The 25,000-nt window shown below is 42.0% G+C and overlaps 2 protein-coding genes across 4 annotated transcripts in view; both read left to right on the top strand.

Moving 5' to 3' along the window:
- LMO4 (LIM domain only 4) overlaps nucleotides 1-3,714 on the top strand; it is a 15,656-nt gene extending 11,942 nt beyond the window's left edge. The window contains exon 5 of the mRNA XM_082228031.1: nucleotides 2,956-3,714. Within this exon, the coding sequence (XP_082084157.1) occupies nucleotides 2,956-2,964 (9 nt within the window). The 3' untranslated portion in view covers nucleotides 2,965-3,714. The remainder of the gene's footprint in view (nucleotides 1-2,955) is intronic.
- Nucleotides 3,715-11,656: 7,942 nt separating this feature from the next.
- Nucleotides 11,657-25,000, top strand: part of LOC309535177 (uncharacterized protein) — a 33,246-nt gene continuing 19,902 nt past the window's right edge. Inside the window, exons 1-4 of one of the 3 annotated variants that reach the window (XR_014221064.1) lie at nucleotides 11,657-11,788; nucleotides 13,310-13,399; nucleotides 16,174-16,260; nucleotides 21,358-21,455. Coding sequence is in view for 2 of the 3 variants with exons in the window: in XM_082228033.1 (XP_082084159.1) it covers nucleotides 11,684-11,788; nucleotides 13,310-13,399; nucleotides 16,174-16,260; nucleotides 21,358-21,366 (291 nt within the window). In the remaining variant the exon portion in view is untranslated. Of the gene's footprint in view, nucleotides 11,789-13,309; nucleotides 13,400-16,173; nucleotides 16,261-21,357; nucleotides 21,748-25,000 lie in introns of those variants that run through there. The other 2 variants (XM_082228033.1, XM_082228032.1) reach the window with 2 other exon arrangements.

The following is a 25,000-nucleotide window of genomic DNA, read 5'->3' as shown; positions in this document are numbered from 1 at the left end:
TAATTCTTTATGGATTTACAATAGGGACTTCATTAATGTCTGTTCCAAGGATAGCAAAAATAACATTTATCTGTTAGTAGGAATTTTGAAGATAAAGTCTTTTTTATAAAAAGAAAGAAAGAAAAAAGAAATGAACGAAGCAACCCTTGGGCAACTTATGAAGTCTGCAGCATCAGGGAATCTTTAGAGGCTTAATATGTTCAGAAGAACATGAACTTGCCCCTTAATAGGGGTGCATTGCTATAAGTACGTGTATTCTAGAAAGCTGCCCTAAATTTAATAGTGACCAAGTGTGTTGTATGTTAGATGTAGTTAAGGACTCTCATGCATTCTATACTCCCAATAAAAGTCCTACTGAGTTCAGTAGGGCTTATTCCTGTGTGAGTGAGTTTAGGAGGACTGCCTTCTTTAAATATTGTTTTGGAATCCCCTATAGGCCAGGTGCTATCCTCAAGTCCCTGTTTCTGAATAACTGTTTAAAATATAGGGAATACTTCTTGCATCTAGTTCAGCTTTTTTGTGTATCCGTTTGCTTTGTGCATGCAGTAAAAGTTTAATACGCTTTATGGTGCATTTGTTCTTGCTGTGCTTCAGCAAAAGTAATACTAATGTTGGCAGTTACAGAGGAAAGATAAGTGTGGAATAGAAACAGGGATTCAGGGGCTGCAAAGCTGTATTCATCCTACATGTAACTCTTTGTGCAGGAAGACTTCAATAAGAACAGTGCCCGGATTCTGTGGCTATTAACTGCATAGCTACAGTATGTTAAAGAGGGAGGCAAAGAGGTGCTGAGAAAGATGCAGGGAGGGATGGACGACAAAGTGATGTTCTCAGCGGGTGACACTAATATGGCCTAGTGAGTGGCTTATCAGTTCCACAAGTGGGGTTGTGTGAGGGTGGTGTACTATAAGTTAAGCCCAATTTTCATGGCTGAAGTTTAATAGGATTCTAGAGTCCGGGAAGAAAGCGGATTGTGCACTTTTTTAGCACTGCATATTTTTGGGTTACTAATCTATGCATTACTCGGAGGGAAAAGTTAGAATTCTCAGTCCAGTAAGCTTGTTCTGCTAGCACCACAGAAAGCCCTTCACAAATGAAGCTGTTGTGTGTGTTTGTCCTGTGTTACTTGCTCCAACCCCTCTTCCACACTCCATTTTTAGCCTCTTCCTTTGGCTTCCCTATCATTTGAATTGTAACTCATTGGACAAGGAGTGCTTCTGATCTCTGCTGTTTACAGTACCCAGCACAGCCTTGTTGCTTTAGTAAACGTTAAGGGGAGCCCGAAAACAGTCCTGATGTAGCACCCTATATATTCCACCTATAGAAATAGTAGCCCATACTCTGCTTTGCCCATTGGCATTTTATTGGTGACGGACAACCTGAAGACGGCCAAGCAAACTCTGGAATTACATTGATTGCATTGTGATTTGTTTGCTCTGGCCCAGGTGAGTATCATTTCTGCATGATGGCCAGGAGTTGATGTTGCCCTAATAAGCTGGTTCCAGAGTCCTTCTTTATTTCAGAAGACATCAACTCCATCCAGCAGGGATGGGAAGCCTTTAGCCTCCAGCATGAACCACTTCTTAAACCATATCCTTACTATCATAAACAAAATATTGTACTACCACCCCAACTATGGACAGTAAAATACCCCCCCCCCAAAAAAAAGCTGGGTGCTTGATGGAAGTTTATGATGTCCTGTGCAGATTTTGTCACTTTGTAGCTGAGGAATGTTGTCTAAAAGCTCATCGAGTTTCTTTCCTACTCCCTACCCTTAAAACCCTTTTCACAAGGTATAAGTTTTCCTTTCATTGGCGATGATCAGAGCATTTGCTTGGCTCTAGCTCCTATACTTTTAAATAAAGCATGAGTTAGGTTACGTTTTGCTATTCTGTCTGTTGCAGAGAATCTTCTAGTTTACATATCGCTCAACAATTCCCTTGTACTTACATAATTGGTATTGTCTCTGTCCATAGTAGAGGACACTTGATGCTCATTTATTAAATATGCTTGCTGGCTGCTCCCTAATCTTTGTTCTGGACAGACAAATTACCTTTCTCACACTGAGCATCAGCTCTGGGGAATTAAACCTCCAAGCTTCCACCACTTTAATTAGCTTGAAAGTGGGGGGTTGCAGTTACTAATAGACCTCAGGCTTTTAGTAACTTGGGGAAAGGGTAAAAAAAAAAAAACTTCCTAGGAAGCTCAAAATGTCATTTAAAAACCATAAAAATCTAATATATTATTTCATTTTGGTAATTGCAAACAGATTGCATTTGAAGACTGTCGATCGTTTCTACTTTATCCATGGAAGTTAGATTTCTGTCGAGCTAGGCATTTTTAATTATCACAATTCATTAACACATCACTGTGGAGGCACATGTTTGACTTCGTATATTACAGAGTTTATGTAACGTTAACTAACATAGCAGATGAGGAATCTTAAATGGGAGGAAAATATTCCAAAATGTCTATATTTAGCTTTTGTGCTATGCAGCATGTTAACTAGCGTTGCCTAGGGGAGGGTATCTTATTTGCTTTAGACAGAATTTTTCCTAATTTAGAAGATCACTTTACTTTGTGTGCTTCAAAGGCAAGGCGTGTCATTTCATCCCTGTCCAAGGGAAATGCATCTTTTATAAAAGAAAAAAAGGAACTGTAGGATTTCCCATCAGAAGCTTCTATCCTTCCTTTGTGATAAATGTATCTTGCTGCTGTCAAAACTTAAAGGATATTATTATTATATTATTATTATTACATTTTAAGTGTGGTCTGTTTTGGTTTTCCCCTGTTTGAACTCTTCAGGGACTTGGATAAGTATTGCAGAAAACCTTTAATTGAGTCGCAGTTGGAAAGTAATTTAATAAGATAAGCAAATAAGGAGAATGCGAAATCAGTCACACTTGACTCAAATCAAGCATTTTAGCTAAGATGCCCATTTTTATTTCCTTGCAGGTCTGCTAAAAGGTCAGAGTACTGCAGAATGCGTGCCTTCATCTCAAACTTTGTTCATCACAGATGGATCCCATGTCTCCAGTAGACAAGTCACCTTTGTAGCTAGCATCAATGCCAGCTCCATGCCATTGCACCTTCTTTACTCTTGGTCGCCCTTCCCACATTTATTGGTGTATTAAAATGACTGAAAATGAACATTAAGGACTCCATGAATCTGGGCTATTGGGAGACTGTAGAGGAAATGGAGAAAAATGTCCACCAGAAGAGAACAACTTTGGGTGGGGAGGGAGTGGGGAAAATGACTAATGAAGCTAATTAAGATAAGCTTTTGAGTCTGCTTTCTACCCTCATTAACAATTAGCAGGGCACTGGTCAGAATTTGTACCCTGTGTTTTACCTTAACAACATTCTCTTTGCTCTTTGTATATTTAAGTGTTGTAAGGAAATGTGTTTCAAAACTCAAAACATGAGATAAAGGAAAGATGGGGCTCTTGTGATATTCTATCACAAACACTTTTATTGTATCTCTGTAAAATACAATGTATGTATGCATGTAAGTGTTTTTTTTGTCCTAATGTTGCTACTTCCCATGACACAAAAAAGAAAAAAAAAATCAAGCTCATAGCAGCTACTGTGTAGAAATTTTCACCTACTCCTAATTTGCTGAATGAAGAAGAAGAAAACTTTTATTTGTGATACTTTCAGAGACATTTGCTCTAGTATGGTGTATTTAAATAATAAAAACATAAAATGAAAATACTTGTAATTGAGTGTGACTTCAGTGCACTATAATAATAATAATATAGCAGACTTCCATTCAGAAATGAATTCTTATGCAGCTTTTAACTTTAGAATCTGTTTTTTCTGCTTTCTAATGGGTTTATGAAAATAAGGAATGCATTTAACTCTACGGAATAGGTGACTTTTGGCAATGGTACAGAACTCAAAAGTATTGCCGAGTGTTTCAGATATGCAGATAACAGCAACATTAAACCTGTATTGTGATTCATTTTTTGCTCTCATCAGCTAAGTCATCTAGGCTTTGTAAACAACAGGAAGTGTATATTTCCTAACACTATTGCATCGCTCTGTATACAGTGCAGTCATGTGGGTTGTCAAGCTAAAAACTCTCCAGTGTTTTGAAGACTCTTTTAAAACTTTGGTAATGACACAGCACATGTTCAGGCAGAATTTTCACTTCACTTTAAACCTTTCTGTATCATTATGACTGGTGTTTGGGAGTGGCCAATCAGTTTTGTTCCGGCTATAGGCCTTTTGATTGTACTGTCGCGAAGTGCTGCACAACTCTTCTGATAAATTTTATTAAATGGTCTGCCCTGGAAGGTGAGGTACGCAGAGCCCTTGCATTGTATCCAGTTAACCTGACACGTTACACAACGTTTGCAGGCATGGGATGCTATCCAAGAGCACAGGCTGGTATACAATATTCATGGCAAGCAATACACAAACCTCGTGTAATTGAGATTATGCATGTAAACGAACAAACAACCCTTTTGGACAATAAGGCTTTTAAATTGGATGATGATAATAATATAATTAATAATATCATACGGCATAAAAATTGGAAATAGTTAACACAATAAGATTGCCGTGAAGATAGAAAATATTTTGAGTAATGACATTATGTACAACTAAGGAAGTTCAAAGTTATGCCATGTTATAGTATAGTATAGTATAGTATAGTATAGTATAGTATAGTATAGTATAGTATAGTATAGTTCGGTCCCTTCCTCAAGTTGTCCCTGTTGCAGCCTTGTAAATGTCTCCCCTAGAAGTCACTAGTTTGGCTTACCTGGGGTCAGGAAAGTCACCTCTAGCAGGTAAGGACTTGCTCAGAGGAGGCTTGGTGAGTATACCCACCCAGTGAGACTAAGTTGTATAATGAATTGTTCATAAAAAGATGGAGTCTCAGAACAGTATTCAGTTTGATAATACAGCAGCTGATTTCCTGGAACATTGGACAATTCTTCCACATGGGAATTTCTGCACTATGACAGAGTTAAGCATATGTGGAGGATCTCTTTCATTATGGAAATAATGGATAGTTTTGGAGCCTTAGTAGGAAGTCCGAATGGAAGATGCAACATGCACAGTTCTGGATCTTGACTAAATGCCACCCTCCAACCTGCAGGAATAAGCAGGATTTCCCTGTGGGAGGCTAACTTCTGTGAGTTGCAGTCTAGTAGTTTGAACGATGGTGCTGTGCCTTATCTTAGTGTGCTTAAGGGAGCTTTGTGTGAACCTGATCCATGCAAGCTGAAGAACACCACTGAAATTAATGTGGATGTCCTAAGCACACTATCGATAGTCTTTGAAGTGAGAAATGCCCATCCATTCTACTGCTAGCTGGGAAACTGGTGTGTATGTATTCTTCAGATCTTGGGCAAAAATACAAAGGCAGAGAAGATTATATCAAAATTAAGCTGCACATTTTAAAGTAATGGTTTCATTTGCTGGAGTGCCCGTCAATGCTTTGGGCTGGTTCAGTTGTAATATCAAACTATTTGTTTGTCCATGAATGAAATTTGATTGCCTTCCACCCTTTGTGCTCTTGATGACTTCTAGTTTTGTAGCAAACCTCAACGTGTCATTATATATATATATATATATATATATATATATATATATATATATGCAGGTTTTGGTGTCTTCGGGTGTCTTCCCGTGTAAGAGTCGGGGTGTCTGTGCGACGTTTCGACGAGGTCTCACTCGTCATCTTCAGGCTGGTGCTTTCGGCTTCTTGTTACTGGAACAGAGCTCTGTTCCAGTAACAAGAAGCCGAAAGCACCAGCCTGAAGATGACGAGTGAGACCTCGTCGAAACGTCGCACAGACACCCCGACTCTTACACGGGAAGACACCCGAAGACACCAAAACCTGCATTCCTGTACCCGTGAAAATCTACGAAAGCATATATATATATACACACACACACACACACACACTGGGAAAACGTGAGTTGTCTCTAACTTTAGTCCTCCTCAAAGTAGACCCCTTGACATTAAAGGGCAGGCCTAACTTAGACATATCAATTTCAGTGGTCTTCTCTGACGAAATGTAGTTGCATAGATCCACAACCTTCCAACCCTGTTTTGCCGCATTCAGATGTTACAATCTGCCTCTCAGTTGGAAATTGGGACATTGTGGGGTGGCGGTGGGGGGGGGGATTGTGATCCTGTGACTCCTTTGTGTTCCATCAAACAACCAGGTCTCAAACAAACAAATCAGCAGTTTGCTGTCTTAATATGCATAGTAAGGACTTGTCTGTCTGTCTGTCATTTTACTAAACAAAAATTTCTGTGTCACTTCCTGAAAACAGTTTTGGTGAAAACCTGAGGACCAAGCAATGAAATACAAAGCCATTTTAGATTATGCTGCCAAGGTGAACCCCAACAATGTTTGAGCCAATGGGTCCTTTGAATTATGCTGTCTGAATTCTTTTGAGAAGATCTTCTGAGACATAGGAGTATAAAGCTTCCGTATTAGTGCTGTTGTAGATATCCTTTTAAAATTCATTCTTTCTGCTTATAAGCGCTCATTCTGCTGCTGTGAAAGCTGTACATGCCAGGTTTACAGTTGTTTAATATAACCTAGAAGTACTAAGATGATGGCTAATAATTTTCTGTAAGTAATATAGTGTGGCATTTAGCAACGAAGAGGCTGAAGTTCATTAAGGCTTTAAATAAACTATTATATGACTGCTTCTTAAAGCGCAGCTACCTATTTAATAGCAGGCTTAAAAGCATTTCTTAAGTTGGAGACCTATAAGATTACAAATGTCACTCATGTTAGCATAATCCACATGCAAGTGATGAAGCCTTTGCTTTGATGTGCTAAATTGGAGGAGGACTGATGGAGCTATGAATATACAATGGAACATATTTAACTAGTATTCTTGCCTGGGGTAAAGCACTCTCGAAACTGGAGGCATATCAAACAATAAAAACAGGTTCTAATGGTAGAAGGCTGTGTGTCAGTTTGTGTGTTGGGATATTTGCTCTTACGTGAGCAAATGTTTTGGGTGTCTCCTCCCCCTTAAAATGCAATGGAGATGAACCATACTTGATCATACTTGCCCTTCTCTCCCTGCACTTGTTACAGTCGATTTCTAGAATCCATGCTATGTACCGTATATGTATCTGTAAAGATGTAGGTCTACTTTGTCATTCACCAGAAATTCTAGTTATGAAATCTACCCATCCTAGCAGGCACATGGGCACAGCTTCCAAACCAAATTCTGTTTGCCATAAAATATACTGTCTTTCTGGTCCTTTGTGGTTTTATTTGGCTTGGTTATGTAGTATCAGAAGCCACACACACACAAAACCTATAAACATCACACTATTTAGAACACACACCGCCTTCCCACATTTTCCCCTCCCTCAATCTGCATTTTCTCCTGCCAGGATACTCCCCAAAAGGAGAGAGTATGAGAAAACCCAGACTGAGAGAGGAGAAAGTGTGGGAAGGCAGTGATTCAGAGGACAGCAGAAAACTAATGGAGCTACAGAAGTTTACTATCCAGGTTAAATGACACTATGGATGAGCCACTAACCTATGTTACTTAGTATTCAGGTTTTTCTTTAAAAAGTGTGTGTGTGTGGGGGGGAACCTGCTACTAAATGAGATTGTATTTATTGGTCATCTAGGTTAATTGAAAATCTCAAAAGTTTGCAGCATGCTGGTACTGAATGTGCAGTCTTGGAAAGGCATTTCAGTGATGAGAAGTGAGATTGTGGCATGTACAGCTCCTTTTATGCTAAATGCTTTTGGTGTGGAGCTACCTTGGCATTGTGGCTTGCTCTCCTCCGCCGTGACATACTGTGCAGAACATAAAGTTCTGGATTTCCATTGTCCTCCTCTTCTTTCAGGTGCATGCCTGCTTTGTTAGCCCTGCTAAGCCGCAATAAAATTTATTACGGTTAAGTGGCAATTTGTTGCCATGAAACTGCAATTAAAGTATTACCGGGCAGCCATTTTAGATTAACACACACTCGGAGCATAGGCAAGCGCTGAACGGGCTCTTGTTATCTTTACCAGATTGGAGCTCTCCGCATAACAGTAAAACTGTGACACGTTCACCTATGTCTTTTGTCAAGTTGAAGAATTTGAGCTCTCGGTGGGAGCACAATGATCTCATCGCAAGCATACTAAGAGCAAAGACAAGTCAGGGCTGATTTCTGCACGTTCAACCTGCAGTGTATAAAGTTATTGCCATGTATGGGCGATGGAGGTGGGGGTTTGTGGGAAAGGGGGGGGTGGCATTGCTTTGCTGAAATTTCGCAGGGATGGGGATGCATCCGAGAGAGCGTGCTTTTGACTTCAGACTGACTGTTAAAACGGACTTCACGCTGTGGACTCTGATGCCAGTAATGTGAAGCGGGTTCTGACTTGTTAGAGTTTTAAAGGTGGGCGTCTTTTTCTCCTTTTAACTGCAATTAAACGAAAGGCTAGAACAGAACTGATCTGAAGGCATTGTTTCCGAGATGGCCTCTTATACGTAATGAAAACTTGCAAAGCTTTCCTTAAAATTTAAGAACCTCTTAATCTTTTTTTCTTCTTTTTTTGCATGCTTCGGCCTGATCTATTAAAACAAACAAAAATCTTGCACACTCCTTGATACTAAGCACCCACAGGCGAGAGATGTAAGTTCCATCGACGCGAAATGCTTCGAAATAGGCAGCTAAGAGTGCACCACCATATAGAACGAGGGTGTGAATTTGCTTGACTCTTTTTTGGGGTGTGCGGAAAGGAGGCAGTGAGGATTGGCCTTCCACTCTGCCACTTCCTTCCACGATAGATTCACTTAGGTATTTTTACTTTTAGTGAAAACGTTGGCCGAATCCAGCACAGACATCATTGTTCTGAAGCCCATTTACCTCAGTCAGCTTAAGAGTACCGCCACCCCATATCTCCTGATGAAACCTTACTTGACTGTGAAACAGTATGAATGAAAATTCCCGGAACAAACCCAAAATATGCTTTGAACAGTGAAGCAATTATTTTATTTGTTTGTATGTTTACATCCCACATTTCTCAAGGCCGTGTAGTGTGCCTGAGTTTCTCTGTCTCTGTGAGGTAGACCGAGAGTGAGCATCACTTGGTTCTGTCTCTGTATGGTGTGTGATGCTGCCCTCTCGGCTTTCTGCCTCTCAAACTTTCTGCAGCTAAAACTCTGCCCTCAAATTCTTCCCGAGAAATGAATGATTTGTGCTTGTCTCACTAGCTTGCCTCATCACCGCACATATGATTGGTCTGGGAATGAATGCAGTTTGGACTGGATTTTACCTGTTAATGGGCCACAATTGTCTGTGTGGTACCCTTCTGCCCACAGCTGAATGGGCAGATGCAGCAACACAGAAAATGCACAAAGAATCCCGTCCCCCGCAAAAAAAAAACAAAAAACCCCACTCCATTCCTTCTAGTTAGTGCAAGACATAACATGAATTTGTGGACCTGTCGAGAAAGAGGTATGTTTCCTCAGACTCTTTATTCCCTTTCGTGCATGCATGGACACACTCTCTTTCTCTCAAGCTTTGAGGACAAAGATATGTGAACAACCTCCGATGGCATCTAGGATTGCTTTAATGCATCGAGTAATTTGGGTCATGCAGGTTGTCTTTATAATTAAGGTTATCATTTTGCTGTGCAAAATTTTAATGAATTTCAGGGCACCGGCTTAGTAAAAAGAGTCGCAGAAGGGTGACCAAATATTTATAGAATAAATAGAAGCATCAAAGGAGCAAAAATATTATGTCTTTACCACAGTGGTTTAATTGGGCTGATTGAACATAGGGAATTATTAAATGCGCGCCTCTGTTAACTTAATGAATGTACAGCGGGGGAAACTCGAAGCCCCTGATAGAAACTAGAATATGGGTGTAGAAATCTGTGGCTGTTCAGATGCTGATAAACTCCTGTCATCTCTGCTTATTGGCCATTCTAGCTGGAGCTGATGAGAGTTCGAATCTTAACATCTGCATAGCACCATATTTCCTCTCCTTGGACATGTGTCTTGCTGTTCCATACACTAACTTTTTCTCAAGCTAATCTACCTCATAGTTTTGAGATGAGGTTAAACGTTCGTTTTAGTGGCAAATGTATGCTGCTATGAGTTGCTTAGAATGTGAAAAGCAAATAGGCAATATTTAAGCTGCCATCCTAAACTAGGTAAGGACAGGGTGTGGCAGGGACGCGGACTTACAAAAAATATTGGGGGGGGGCGGGAAAGCTCATGAATAATAAATAAGCTCATGAATATGCAAATAAAGTGGTGCCGCCTCCTCGTGAGCGAATAGGGGAGAGCGTGCTGCGCCTATTAATCAGCTCCGGAGGAAATTGGGTGGAGCTTTTGCTCGGGAGGGAGGGCAGGAGGCATGCAGCCCGACCCTGTGCATTTTGGGCTGGGGGAGCGGCGGCGATGGTGCTCTGCTGGAGGGGCACCGGAGATTATTGGGGGGAGGAGCCCCCCAAACAAATTTTTGAGGGGGCTCGGGCCCCCTCAAGCCCCATGGAGTCGGCGCCTATGGGGTGTGGTAATGTGTGCTTGCATGAACTTCTTAGCTTTTGTTCCGAGTGGAGTGATGGAACATAGATTAGTATTATCTTCTTTCTAAGCTGGGCTTCGCCTTGTAACTACTACAGACAGGAGTTGCTAACACTGGCAATGTGCCGCTATTATTATATAATAATAGGTAGGTTCAGAGCATCTTTATAGGCTTGAATCCCAAGTTTGCATAAGAAGAACTCCATCAATGGAATACTTTCACTGGTAGTGGCGTGGAGAGGCCAAGCTCCTTTCCCCTCCACCCTTGTGGTTTCTCAATGCTCCCAGTAAATCTGTTCTGAAAGATTGGAGAATAACATGGGAGGTGGTGTTGGGGGAATCAGTGAAAATTCCCTCTCTTCATACACTCCAACATTTCTCCAATGAAAATAGGGACATCCTATTCCATAATGATAATTTTACTATTTATAACCCACACATCTTATTAGGTTGCCCCAACTCTGGGCAGCTTCCAACATATATAAAAACATAATGAAACATTAAACATAAAAAACCTTCCCTCTGCAGGGTTGCCTTCAGATGTCTTCTAAAGGCTGTATAGTTACTTATCTCCTTGGTTCAGGTGTCACATAATTCCATACCCTCCAACATTTCTCCAATGAATACAGGGACATCCTAATGAAAGGTGGGACATTCTGGGATCAAATCAGAAACCGGGACAGCTTCTCTAAATCAGGGACATCCCTCGAAAATAGGGACACTTGGATGGTGTGTTCCTTCCCTTTCGCCAGTGGGAGCCTCTGCTGGACTGGAGTCCCCCAATGAACAGAATAGCTATTTGGGCACCCAGCTAATATGTTTCAAAAGTGGCCTTCAGGCTGCTCAGCACCTGCACTTAGCACCTGCAGGGAAACTGAGTCACTTGCCATTCACTCATGCTCCCTCCTGCACATTGACCTTGTGATGTGGGGGTATGTGTGTTCGTGTGACAGAGAGGCAACAAGCCACGCCGTCTCTGAATCAAGGTAGAAAATGCAAGCCCAGTGCTGGCAATGGCTGGGATCCAAAGAACCACGTGCACAGCTGGTTCCCATTGTCGTCGATGGAATGCAAAGAGCAAGCTGTTCCGTAGCTGACAACTGGGAAAAGCCATGTCTGAGCTTTTGGTATTCAATTGCTGCATTGTGGCCAATATCGTTCTATGCATAAAGTCTGGATTTCACCCAAGGAATTAAGGGAGGGGAGCTTTCTTGCTGTAAATGTAGAAAGAATACAAAACCTGCACAGCAGCAAATACTCCAAGCAGGTACTGGGCCATCGATCATACTTGAATATGGAACTGTCCAATTCTGTGATTATATAAACAAGTGTGGTGCTTTATTACAGAATACCTAAAGACTTCGGGTTATTGTAACACGGCTCCCTCTGAGTTGCTTGACTCATATATATATATATATATATATATATATATATATATATATATATGTGTGTGTGTGTGTGTGTGTGTGTGTGTGTATAAAAATATCACTTTCTGATCTACCAACTACAGCCTTTCTGAATGAGGCATAGGTAATGAGGCATTTGTGGAAGTGTACATGACACCCTTCAGAATTATAATTCTGGCTTCATCCCTAAAAGGCTCTTTTGAAGACTTGGGAAGAAGAAGAAAATGCTTGCAGATGGACTCCTGTTCATATTTGTTGCTTTAAGGAGAGCGTTCGCAGGGGTGTTTAAATGAAATAGATAATACCTTTAATTATATCAAAGCTGAGCTGACTCTGCCCCCCAATTTTCAGTTTAATTGCTATGGCTCAAAAAGGTGTTGAAAATTGGTAGCGGAGTTACTGAAACCTACTTGGTGGTGGCTTTAATAGGAGGCCAGATTGTTACTCCTTTAGATATCACCTTTTCTCTCTATTAAAATGTTATTTAGGTTGTGCACCAGGCTGCATCTCTTGGGATTCTTGGGAGCTCTCTGTGCAGGGAGTAGAAGAGTAGAATGACAAGAGGAGAAGGGAATGAGATGGGCTCTTTTGAGAACAGCACTTTGGAGTGTGAGTGTGAGTGTGTGTGGGGTGGGTGGGTTAGTGCCTGGCTTCTAGTAATTTTCTGTCCACTACACCCAGCACTGAATTCTCAGAAACAATGAGTGTGCCTTCTATAAGGCTAGCAGAAGGAAACTCTCCATGACAATCTGGCTTGGAAGACTGCATTGCTGGTCCAATTTTTCTTGCGGTGCCAGTCATCCTGCACAGCTGCAACTTCTGGAGCATATTCAAGGGTAACCCTGCATAAAGAGCATTGCAGTCATCTAACTGAGAGGTGACTAAAGATTGAGGGGTCACTAGCTAAGCTTTTCTTGGTCCAGAAACAGCCATACCTGGCAAACCAACCAGAGTTGGTGCTCCTGAAGCCATTAGCAGTGGTGGACGTTGGGCTCTCAAAATCTGCCTCTTGTAGCATTCTTGTGGGGGCCCCTACAGCATGGTGCCCAGTTTTGCTGTACCAGCTGTTCCACCCTAATACCACCTCTGCCACCAGGCTTCTAGAGATAATGACGTCTCCAGTAGCATCCCCCAAAGCTATGAACCTGCTTCTTCGGGGGGAGTGCAACACCACCCAGAACAGGCTGCCTACCAAACTCCTGGCTCCACAAACTGTACTTTGATCTTATCAGGATTCACCTTCAGTTTATTGGCCCTAATGCAGTTCATTGCTGCTTGCAGGCATCTATCCAGCACCTAAATGGCTTCTCCTGATTCAGATGGAATGGGAATGGAGTCGCATGCTATCTGCATACTAATGGCATCATACTCTATATGTCTAGGTGATGGCTTCCAATAGCTTCATATGGAGGTTAAAGAGCACCAGGGACAAGACAGTATCTTGTAGAACCCAACAGCACAAGTGCCATCAGGTAAAGCAGGAGTCTCCATCTGCTAGTCTCTGGGATCAGTTGTTTGCAGAACTATTGTAATACAGTGCCTCTAACTCCCAAACCATAAAAAACCAATGCATGGTCAATGGTACTGAAAGATCTTGAGAAATCAAGGAGAACCAATATAGTGTTACACTCCCCGTGCCCATCTCCAAATAGCAGTAATCAGTCAGGGTGACCAAGGCCATTTGGGTGCCAAATCTGAGCCTAAAGCCAGATTGCAATCAAGTCATATCTGTTGGGCAAGTTGAAATGGCAGAGCGCGGCATTGAATTCCTCCCACAATTCTAACAACATGAACCTGGTAGGCCAACTTGTCAGAAGCATTATGCCTCAATCCAAACTATGTTAGTTGCATTCCTGTTGATTTCAATGGAAACTTAAATCACAATGAAGTTCTGTCATTGATTTCAATGGGATCCAAAGTCAACCACCAGTGGGCTATAATCTGAACCTCTGGCCAGTAATGGAACCGTTTCAGGGGTACCCAGAATAAAAGTAGGGGCATCAGGATGCTGGCAGGAAAGATCAGTGCTGTAGAGTAGATGAGAGCTTCTTGCTGTGCAACATGTACTAAATTTGGTACTGCTTGGAGCATCTATTGGCCCAGTGGACATCGAGCAGCACTGGTCTGTCTGATGGCACTCGATATCTTTGAGTGCCTCAGTCTAGGGAATGCTCGAGTGGAAGAATATTAGGCTGGCCATGTAAAAAAGAGGAAATGTCTCACTACGATAACAAAAGAGGGTATAGATTTGCATATGCTAATTTATATGCATAGATGCTAATTTGGAGATAGCTTTAAAATAGTATAATGTAAACGGAAATACACTACCTTTCAGTGTAGTGCAGCAGGTGTCCTACATGCCTGCTGAGTCTGCTGTCTAGATACTATTTATGGATGGGCAACTTCAAGGCCCCTCTTGCTTTCCTTCCTTAAGGTTTGTTCTCTTTGAATTGGCTGGATAGCTCAGCTGGTTAGAGCGAGGTGCTGATGATGCCTAGGTTGCAGGTTCAATCCCCGTATGGGACAACTGCATATTCCTGCTTTGCAGCGGATTGGACTAGATGATCCTCAGGGTCCCTTCCAAGTCTACAATCCTATGATTTTATGACTGGACAGCTCTTCAAATAGAGTAGTATCCTCTGTCCAAAAGGGCACATGGTCACCTTGATGAGTGGGCAGGAGAAACACACAGATTGGTGTGTGTGTGTGTGTTTAAAGCCAATTGTAGGAACAGAAAGCAAAGCAAAAGGTAGCACACACAGTTTAGAGGTGTGTATTGTTCCTTTGGCCCTATTTCCATCAAGCACCTCTCGATCCAGGCTGTGCTTGATCTCAGATTCTCCTCCTTGCCGAGTAGAATAATTAAAGCAAACGCAATCCATCACTTCTTCGACTAAATATATTTTCATTTGGTTTGCACGTGAGTGTGTATATATCACTCAGCGCATATATATTTAGAATATGTGATACGACATTATGGCAACCGATAAATCCTGCATGCTTACTATATCTGCATTATTTGCTGCAACATTAAGCTCAGTAAGAATTTTTATATGTATCTTGTTCCAGAGCGAAATATATTGAAGAATTGATGCTCGGTTATAAACAAACACATAACTTTCCTGCACAACGTAGTGAAGGTGGCAGCTTGTAGCTTGTGTGGAGATGATTTTTTGTAAACAATTGTAAGCTTTCACGGGGGGTAAATAATTTCTAATGTTTTTTTTTTTTTAAGGATCCTTTTAGAACGATAAGGAGTGTGAACTGAATGAATGGATCTCTCTCTCTCTCTCTCTTCCCCTCTGCGATCACACAGCCTCTTACTTGGGAGAACTTGCTTCTAAGTAAACATGCCTAAGATCAGGCTGCTAATGGTTTAATAGCATACACACACACACACACACACACACCTTGCGCTGTGAATTCAGAGGAAAGGCATCCCAGCTTCATTCCATTTAAGTGGCTTTTTGTGGATTATCTTATTTCATTACTTTCAATAAAGCCATGCCTAGGCTGCCAGTTCAGTGTGCTGATGTGGTTCATAGCAGAAGCTCAAGATGTGCTCTTAAATACTCTAAGCTTATGCAAGGCCTTGACATTAGTAGGTTTTAGACATCAGCAGAGTTGGCAGTTCTGAAGAACTGATACGATACCGACGCTTTACAGGTAAAAGCGAGCAGATCCGGTGTGAAATTGAGATAGCAGGAGCAAGACTGGTATACAACTTTTTTATTTTTTTATTGATGAAGTTTGGGGAAAAGATATTTTAGGCCAGATGTATTAATCCTGTAATGACTTGAAATATAATCAGTCAGCTACTGCAGGGGGATATGAAGAGGGAGGTGGGGAGGTACAGATTTCAGGTTTTGACTGTTCAAGCTTTCCCAGTTCATTAAAAAGTGAATCAATCAGCCAGACATACACAGACTTGATATCCAAAGGGCTGGAAATTCTAAATAGGATTCAGACATTATTTAAAAGTTGCAGATGGTCCTTTTTCCACGGCGAGGGTGGTACAACTCGACAACCGCCGATTCCTCCGGGTGATTGTTTTTCACCTTTTTAGAGCTAGTAAAATGTGTTATAAATATGAAAGGAGAGAGAGATTTGGCTGGATATGGAGAATTTAAAAGCTTTGCTGTGGGCCATCGAAAGGTGCTATGTAATATATGTCTAAACAAAATGCACAGCCACAAAAGTTTTGTTTTATGTTTTCTAGAATGTAGATTTTAATTTTTTTTTCCAGCAGGCAGAAAGGCAGAAGGCTCTTGCCTACAGGACCTCGTTCTCCCCCATCATCTCTCTCCTCCCTTTTTGCAGGCAGCTGGCAATGGTAATTAACTCATTACTATTAATTTTTGCCAACTCTTGTTGGAGAAGTGATGTTATTTTTCAACTTTATTTACAAAATGGAAATCTCCTGTATCGGGGCTTGGCAAGTTCCGCGAGCCTCTCACGAAAGGAATGCATGAAAAGGGGCAGAAACCCAGGCACCAAAAGAAAGCAATTCTTGCACAGTGACATTACCAGCGAGTGAAAGGTGGCGGTGACTGCACCCTCCAGTCCGTAGTGGGACTGCCATACTGGAGAAGAGGGGTGGCTCTAGACCTCAAAGGGCAAAGGCACACAAGGAACACAGCAGGGATTTAGCCCTCCCATCATGGTGACGGTGGCTGAGAGTTCCTTCTTGCAAGTGCACTGGACTGCATTGGAGATCCTGTAACTGAACTACACATTGCAATGCAATTCGTCAACATGATAGAGGCCACATGGCTCTGCCATGCATCCAGGGTAAAGGCAACCTGTAGCTTTGTACCTGAGTAGATGCAAATTAAATCCGACGGCGTCATACTCAGAGCAGGCTAACCGAAATCAGATTGCTGTTTTCATAGTATTATTAGAATTCATAGTATTATTTGCATTATTTTATTTATTTAGGTTTGGGCTCTGCCCTGATCATGTGTACTCCGATTAATAAACTGTTAGATGATGATGATGATGATGATGATGATGATGATGATAATAATAATAATTTATACCCTGCCCATCTGGGCGGCTCCCAACAAAATATTAAAAATACAATAAAGCATCAAAAATGAAAGATTTCCCAATACAGGGCTGCCTTCAGATGTCTTCTAAAAGTCAGACAGTTGTTTATTTACTGCCGAGAGGGCCCTCTGCCAATATAAAAATATAAACCAATATAAAAATATAAGCTATAAAAAATAAAAATCTAAAATTTGATCAGTCTGACCCAGCCTGTTAATGGGGAGGCCAGTTCATAGCCACCAGAATACACTTGCTACTGAAAAACACAAGTTAAAAAAATATATTGCTAAACTTAAAAAAAAAAAAAACATATAAGAATACCAAATGTTGACCCGGAGTAAAATATTGCATGTGGAAGAAACCTAGCCTTATGCACTGGTGAAATGCAAGTGTAAGGAATTTCCAGAGTTGTGGAATAAACAGTGAGGTTGCATCTCTATGTGCTCTGGATGTGGCATGTTTGATAGGCTGCTCTTAACTGATTTTAGAAATCCACAGTGAGAGGGGGGAAAGAGGTGTTCTGTACAGTAAGGTTTGTATGGTCTAGGATTAAATATGGCGGCTGCTCAACAGGAGAAGAAACTGCTTTGGAGATTCATGGAATGAAATGAATGGAAGAGACTCCATCTAGCCATAATGGCACATGAGCTCTCTGAACACGTAACAGCCCCCTCCCCGACAGGTGAGCCCATGCCATGCAGATCATAAAGTGACATATTGTGGACTGTGGAATGCTTTCCCTAGAGAGGCTTGCCTGGTGCCATCATTACTGGGCAAAAACATTCCTCTTTGACTAATAAATAATCAATGGCCTGTGAAAGTGTGGGGGAATAAAATAGGATGACTATTTTATTATTAGGCTGTCTGTCAGTATGCTTCTAGGGATGCGGGTGGCGCTGTGGTCTAAACCACAGAGCCTAGGACTTGCCGATCAGAAAGTCGGTGGTTCAAATCCCCGCGACGGGGTGAGCTCCCGTTGCTCACTCCCTGCTCCTGCCAACCTAGCAGCTCGAAAGCACATCAAAGTGCAAGTAGATAAATAGGTACCACTCTGGTGGGAAGGTAAACAGCGTTTCCATGTGCTGTTCTGGTTTCACCAGAAGCGGCTTAGTCATGCTGGCCACATGACCCGGAAGCTGTATGCCGGCTCCCTCGGCCAATAAAGTGAGATGAGCGCCGCAACCCCAGAGTCGTCCGCGACTGGACCTTACGGTCAGGGGTACCTTTACCAGTATGCTGCTTATTGTGTTTTTATCACTGATGTTCTGTAATGTGTTTTTAATGTTGGAAGGTGCCCTGGGATCTTCTGATAAAGGGCAGTGTGTAAACTGTATAAATAATAAAAATAACAACAATCAAACAAATGTACACAGAAAAGGAGTGAGTGAAGTGGTACCTATAGAACAGGGGTCTGCAACCTTGAAGACAAAAAGAGCCACTTGGACCCATTTCCGAAGGGAAAAAAACTGGGAGCCGCAAAACCATTGCAACATTTAAAACAAATATAACACTGCATATATTGTTTCTTACCTTAATGTCTGATCTGACAGCGGGCGGGAAGGTGACGTTGGGACGGTACGTGACTAACGCACACACCTCCCCCATGCGACGTCACAGCCAGTACAGCGCCCGCCACAGTGAGGAGTGTCGGGGCGCACAATGCGCCTCCTCCCCTCGCTAGTATCTGCCCCGGAGCCGCGGCAAATGTGTAAAAGAGCCACATGCGGCTCCGGAGCCGCGGGTTGTAGACCCCTGCTATAGAACAAAATAATGCAGCATTAATAATGGGGCGGGGGGGGGGGGAGAGAATTCCCATGGTTCTCAGCCCACGCCTGGCTAAGAAGACTGAAACATTTCAACAACTCTCGTCCACCTAGGCTGCTCTGCTACTGGCTGTGCAAGAATTCTGGCTAAGGGATGGTGGCTCATACCTAGAGTGGACACAGGCTGGACAACTTCAGCCTAAAATCTCAGATGCTCTGTGAAACGAGACAGTACTTTAGCTGGGAAATAACATCCCTTTCAGGACTGCCTGTTGACAATGAAAATCTAAATATTCATCAGTGGCGTAGCGTGGGGGGTGCAGGGGGGCCCGGCCGCACCGGGCGCAACATCTGGGGGTTAGGGTTAGGGGGTGCAAATCCACGGGTTAGGGGGCGCAAATTACTTGCCTTGCCCCGGGTGCTGACAACCCACGCTACGCCACTGATATTGATCAGCCACATTTAAGCGCTGATAAGGTGCTTCGCAGAATAGCTCTGTGTTCACTCTGAGCCCGAATCGGCCTCCTTTATTCATGCTAAGTACCTCCTTACCATGGGAGTTCAACAGGGGCTTTCTTGCAGAGTAATGTGCTCCTCATGGACTGCAAGTGTGCTCTCATCTGCTCTGATGTGCTTGCTTAAGCCACCCGTACATTTTAAGAGGAACTTTTATTCTCTGAGACAGACGGAATCGCAGCATTATCTTTTCACATTTTCCTTTTCATTGTCTTAAAGACAAATCTTGGGCTAGGATATGCTTTAATCCCCCTTGACCTGCTTTGCTGTATGTTATTTTGGACTAATGAAAGCCTATTTTGAATATACTTATCTGGGCGGGTGAACTTTATGACGAGAGATCAGAGTAATCTACACAAAGGGTACATTAAACTTCTTGCAGAGGCCCTATTTAAATCCACCACAGAGAGAAGCTAAGGCTGAAATTGTATCAGGTTTCATGCTGCTCCTTTCCCTATGTATTACAATGATTTCTCAGCAACAGCATATGAGTTACTGCATCTATGCAGAAAACACAGTAAAGATGTCAAGCCCTATATGCTGAGATTTTATAAAATGTTTCTCGTGATTTCAGCAAGATGTTCAAATTATTGCTCTCTCAGTTTAAGCCCCCACATTAAGGACTGCTTAGGATTTTTGTAACGGAGGCTGCAGCCCTAAACATGTAAGATGCTGTCTTAGACCGAGTCAGGTTAACAGTCCAACTCAACATTGTTTTTGCTGATTGGAAACTGCTCTCCAAAGACTCTAAGAGTCTTTCCCTCCCTGGAGATGCCAGGGACCATTGAACCTGGGGCCATTTGAATGCAAAGCATCTGCCGTGCCACAAACTCTTAGCTTACGCTTACCTGGCAGTAAGTTCCATTAAAGTCAACGCAACCTATTCCTGTGATGGCATATCTAAGATTGCACTGTAAGTCTGAACCTGGGTAGACTGTCTAGATTAGGAAAGGCACAACCTGTGTTCCTACAGATGTTGATCTACAACTCCCAGCATAGACAACTGTCAGGGATGATAGAATTTCTAGTCCAATAACATCAGGAGGGCCATAGGTTTCCCATATGAGCCAACCCAGGCTCTTGGGGAAAGAAGAACTGGATAGAATTAGTACTGTATTTTTCGCTCTATAAGACGCACCAGACCACAAGACGCACCTAGTTTTTGGAGGAGGAAAACAAGAAAAAAAAATCTGAATCTCAGAAGCCAGAACAGCAAGAGGGATCGCTGCGCAGTGAAAGCAGCAATCCCTCTTGCTGTTCTGGCTTCTGGGATAGCTGCGCAGCCTGCATTCGCTCCACAAGACGCACACACATTTCCCCTAACCTTTTAGGAGGGAAAAAGTGAGTCTTATAGAGCAAAAATTACGGTAAGTAAGTAAAGAGACTTGGAAATTTTTGTGTGTGTCCCAAGTCATTCTAAATTAGATGGGGGGAAGTAATCATGAAATGCCAAATTACTATGATTTGATTATGCTCGCCAGATAATGGGGCAAATTTGGAATTGAAGAATGGTAGAGCTCAATCCAATCCAAGTAACTTTATTGTACATTGGCCAGTAGTGTTGGAAGGGAACCCGAGGAACATCTAGTCCAACCCCTTGCAATGCAGAAATATGCAGCTGTCCCATGCAGTGATCAAACTTGCAATCTTGGCATTATCAGCACCACGGTCTAACCAACTGAGCTATCCTGGCTGACAGTAAAACTGCAACAAACTACCAGCACAATCGCACCATTGACGGCCATGGAATTATTTGGCACATTTCCGTCAAGTAGTAATTTGATAATCTAGGTTTTGATTCAGCTACATGGAACCATGACATGTAATCTCAGCAACTTCATGAAACAATCAGCTTGCTTCAGTTACGGATGCATATGACAACACATGCATAACTGTGCAGGAATCCTGGAAGTGAGCATACTGCTCAGCTATTCTTAGAAAAAAGGCCAATCTGTGGACTAGGAAATCATAGACCAAAGCTCTCGACTTGACCTCTGATTGCCCTGCAGACTCCAAAAACAAATCTCCCTGCTATAAGTAGCAGGTATGAATCATAGATTTTCCAGCAACATCCTATTTGTCTCGTTTCCTTGTTTTTCTAGGCCTGTTAAAACAATCCATCAGGTATAATGAATGTGTGGAGGAAGAAGGAGTGGGATCGTGATGGTGCTGTTTTTGGCCGTCACACAGTCAGACGAAGGTCTGTACAAAGCCTACTCATGTACACCTTGGGCTGATTCTCTTTGTTCAATCATTTTGTCTCTGAGTTTCCTGCTACTTAGCTCCACTACTTCTTAGGGCCCCAAGTGACTCAATTTCCCACACTTTACTAACTCAGTTTTCTAGTTCTCAGTCTGCCCCAACTTCTCCTGTGTGAGATTTTTTTCCTGGTAGATAAACCGGCCTCCCACATCCATTACAGAGCATTCTATGTAGTCAGTTGCATTTTCCGAGGCATTGAAAATTTCGTGAGTATTCCAAGACATCAAATCAGCTCAACCAATCGGGGCCAGAGGCTTCATCATCTCTGCCATCTTAACAAAATCCCTTAGCACAGTAGAATAGATGGCTCCATTAAAACATATCAACACACGGGATTACATGTAGCTGGAATAATGTGTGGGGTAGGTCAGACCGAAGTTCCTAAGATGCATCCCCAAGCCTGCCATGTTTATCCTATTATACTGGCTGCCGGCTGTTAACTTATTATTTCAAAAGTAGAAACCTCTTAAATAGGACCACAACCCAATTAATGAAAATTCAAAATAATTAGTCCTGTAAGATTTACTTGATAAACAGATAAATTTATGTATATTTATTTATTTATTTATGTTATAAACCATGTAATAATCACACATCAAAGTGATGAATAATAGAATTGCCGCGATAGAAGGGACCACAAGGGATATCTAGTCTAAGTCCCTGCAACACATGAATCTTTTGTCCAATGTGGGGTCAGACTCACGACCAAGAAATTAAGAGTCTCCTGCTCTACCGACTGAGCAATCTTGGCATGACAGTATTTAAAAATACATCAGAGATACAATTTTTTAAAAAATATATATACATTTTTATATGTTTTATTTATTTATGTATGAATCAAAATTGAATAAATGTTTGAAATGCAAAGAGAAAGAAGGTACTTTATATTGTATGTGGTGGTCTCGCAGTAAGGTTAAAGCTTATTGGGAAACGATATATAATGAATCGGAAAACATGTTTAAAATCACATGTGTAAAAAAACCCCAGAAGCTTTCCTTCTGGGAATTACAGGGGTGTTGCTGTTGTTGTTGTTTAGTCGTTTAGTCGTGTCCGACTCTTTGTGACCCCATGGACCAGAGCACACCAGGCACTCCTGTCTTCCACTGCCTCCCGCAGTTTGGTCAAACTCATGTTGGTAGCTTCGAGGACACTGTCCAACCATCTCGTCCTCTGTTGTCCCCTTCTCCTTGTGCCCTCCATCATTACAGGGGTAGAACTACCTAAACAGTATAGAAGTTTATTCATGTATGCGACTACAGCGGCAAGAATGTTATTTGCCCCCAAACGGAAACAACAAGAAGTCCCAACGAAAGAAGACTAGATACAAAAACTCATGGATTATGCAGAAATGGTGAAACTTACCAGAAAAATAAGAAATCAAGACAACAAACTTTATATATATATATGTAAAAGAATGGAAATGTTTTATTGAATATGTACAAATAAAGTGTAAACAGATAAGGACATTGGCATGATTATTGTAATAACTTGCAGTTTCATAAGAATGCAAAATTTAAGGTAGATGAATAAAAGAATAAGTTAAGTTAAATTAGAATATGCAGCAAGTGATAAATATAAATTTAAGGAACCTCAGAAAGAGGAGGATGGAGGTCGAGTTTTGAAATGTCAAAATGACTGTAAGACTATTGAAATGTATATAACTGAAAATCACAAAAAATAAAAATACATCAGAGGTAGTCTTAAAATCACAAAGTATAATTAAAAACCCTTCATTGTAGATAATATTGGCTGCAAACGATAAACAGCAATTCATAAGTTCAATCTGGATGTGAATATTTCTGAAGCCAGAAGTATACTTTTCATTTTTGCTTTTGGATTATACACATGCGTACCACAGGAAGCATCTTCTCAGAAGAGACATTCTGTCCTGGGTCAGCAACCCTTTTTCCTATGCCTATTGTGGAAATTGTAAATGTCACAGCTGATGTGCTAGCTCCTGCACTCAGGATCAGGTTATTAGAGAGGCCTAAAAACATAGCATTTTTCTCAGAAAGTATATAATTTCAGCCTCTCTTTTATTGTTGGTGCGTGTTATATATTTAAAACGAAGTTATGAAAGAGCTGAGTTTTCACGCCCTCTTTGCCAAGTTAAACAACTAAACAGTTGGTTGCATAAAAGGATTCAAAGTGACAAGGGAGAGGAATGCTTCGTTACTGGAGAGTTTCTTGTAAAATTAAATACATCCTGGTTGTCTGAAATAAGCATGAACAGGTAAGAGGCATTTATAACAGGAAAGCAAACAAGCAATTCTAAGGCTTGCCGAGCCAGTAAGAGAGGACTTAGGAGGCAAGGTGTACTGATAACATGTCAGGATAACCTCCACACAAATACTTAGGGTAGGTGACAAGCTACAGGTCTAAAATCAGGTACCCTAAAGCATGCCACTCAACTGTCCTGATTTGAGTGGGACACTCCAGAATTACAGAGCCCATCCTGGCTTCTGATTGGATCACCAAATGTCCTGTTTTTTGGTCCAGCACTCCGGTGTGAGTCAGCTGGCTCACGCCAGAGCGCTGGACCAAAAGACGTTGCTTTTTCAGTCTCACTCTCTCGTACAAATTAGCTGGCGCACAGCAGCGCACTGGGCCAAAATATGCTCTTTTTCTTGGTACTGTGTTATCGCGTGAGTCAGCTTGCTCACACGGGAGCTCAGGACCCAAACCCGAGCATTCCCATTATGACCAGCAGGATGTTGTGGAGGGTATGCCTAAAGTAGCCAGATGCCAACAATGAACATATTGAATTACCAGGGTGGGGATCTTGAGGTTCTCTAGATGTGGTTGGATTCTAACTCCTCTGAACCCTGGCTATTGGCCATTACAAATAACTTTGAACTAGGGTTATTCTAGGGGCATGGGTGGTGCTGTGGGTTAAACCATAGAGCCTAGGACTTGCCGATCAGAAGGTCGGTGGTTCGAATCCCTGCGACAGGGTGAGCTCCCGTTGCTCACTCCCTGCTCCTGCCAACCTAGCAGTTCGAAAGCATGTCAAAGTGCAAGTAGATAAATAGGTACCACTCCGGCGGGAAGGTAAACAGCATTTCTGTGCGCTGCTCTGGTTCGTCAGAAGCGGCTTAATCATGCTGGCCACATGACCCGGAAGCTGTACGCCGGCTTCCTCGGCCAGTAAAGCGGGATGAGCGCCACAACCCCAGAGTCGGCCATGACTGGACCTAATGGTCAGGGGTCCCTTTACCTTTAGGGTTATTCTGGCAATTTAAGAGCTGCAGTTCAAGGCCAATCCAAAGCATTTTGCTTTGCAAATATCACTCTACAAGCTAGGGCGCATAGTTCTCACATCCAGTTAAATTATTTTGGTATCTGGTGCATTCATTCCCCAAGGTCTCTCTCCACCTTTAAGGAATCAATTAAATAATTAGTCATTTGCAGCCCTCCCGTGACACCCGAAATAAGCTGCCTTACTCTTTCTAATGGTTGTCGTTGGCATCCTTCTGTCTTGGG

Source organism: Podarcis vaucheri, assembly GCF_965113315.1.
Source record: "Podarcis vaucheri genome assembly, chromosome: 6".
In the NCBI taxonomy this organism is placed as follows: Eukaryota; Metazoa; Chordata; class Lepidosauria; order Squamata; family Lacertidae; genus Podarcis; species Podarcis vaucheri.
The sequence above is the reverse complement of the archived record's forward strand: the minus strand, read 5'-3'. Positions and strand labels throughout refer to the sequence as shown.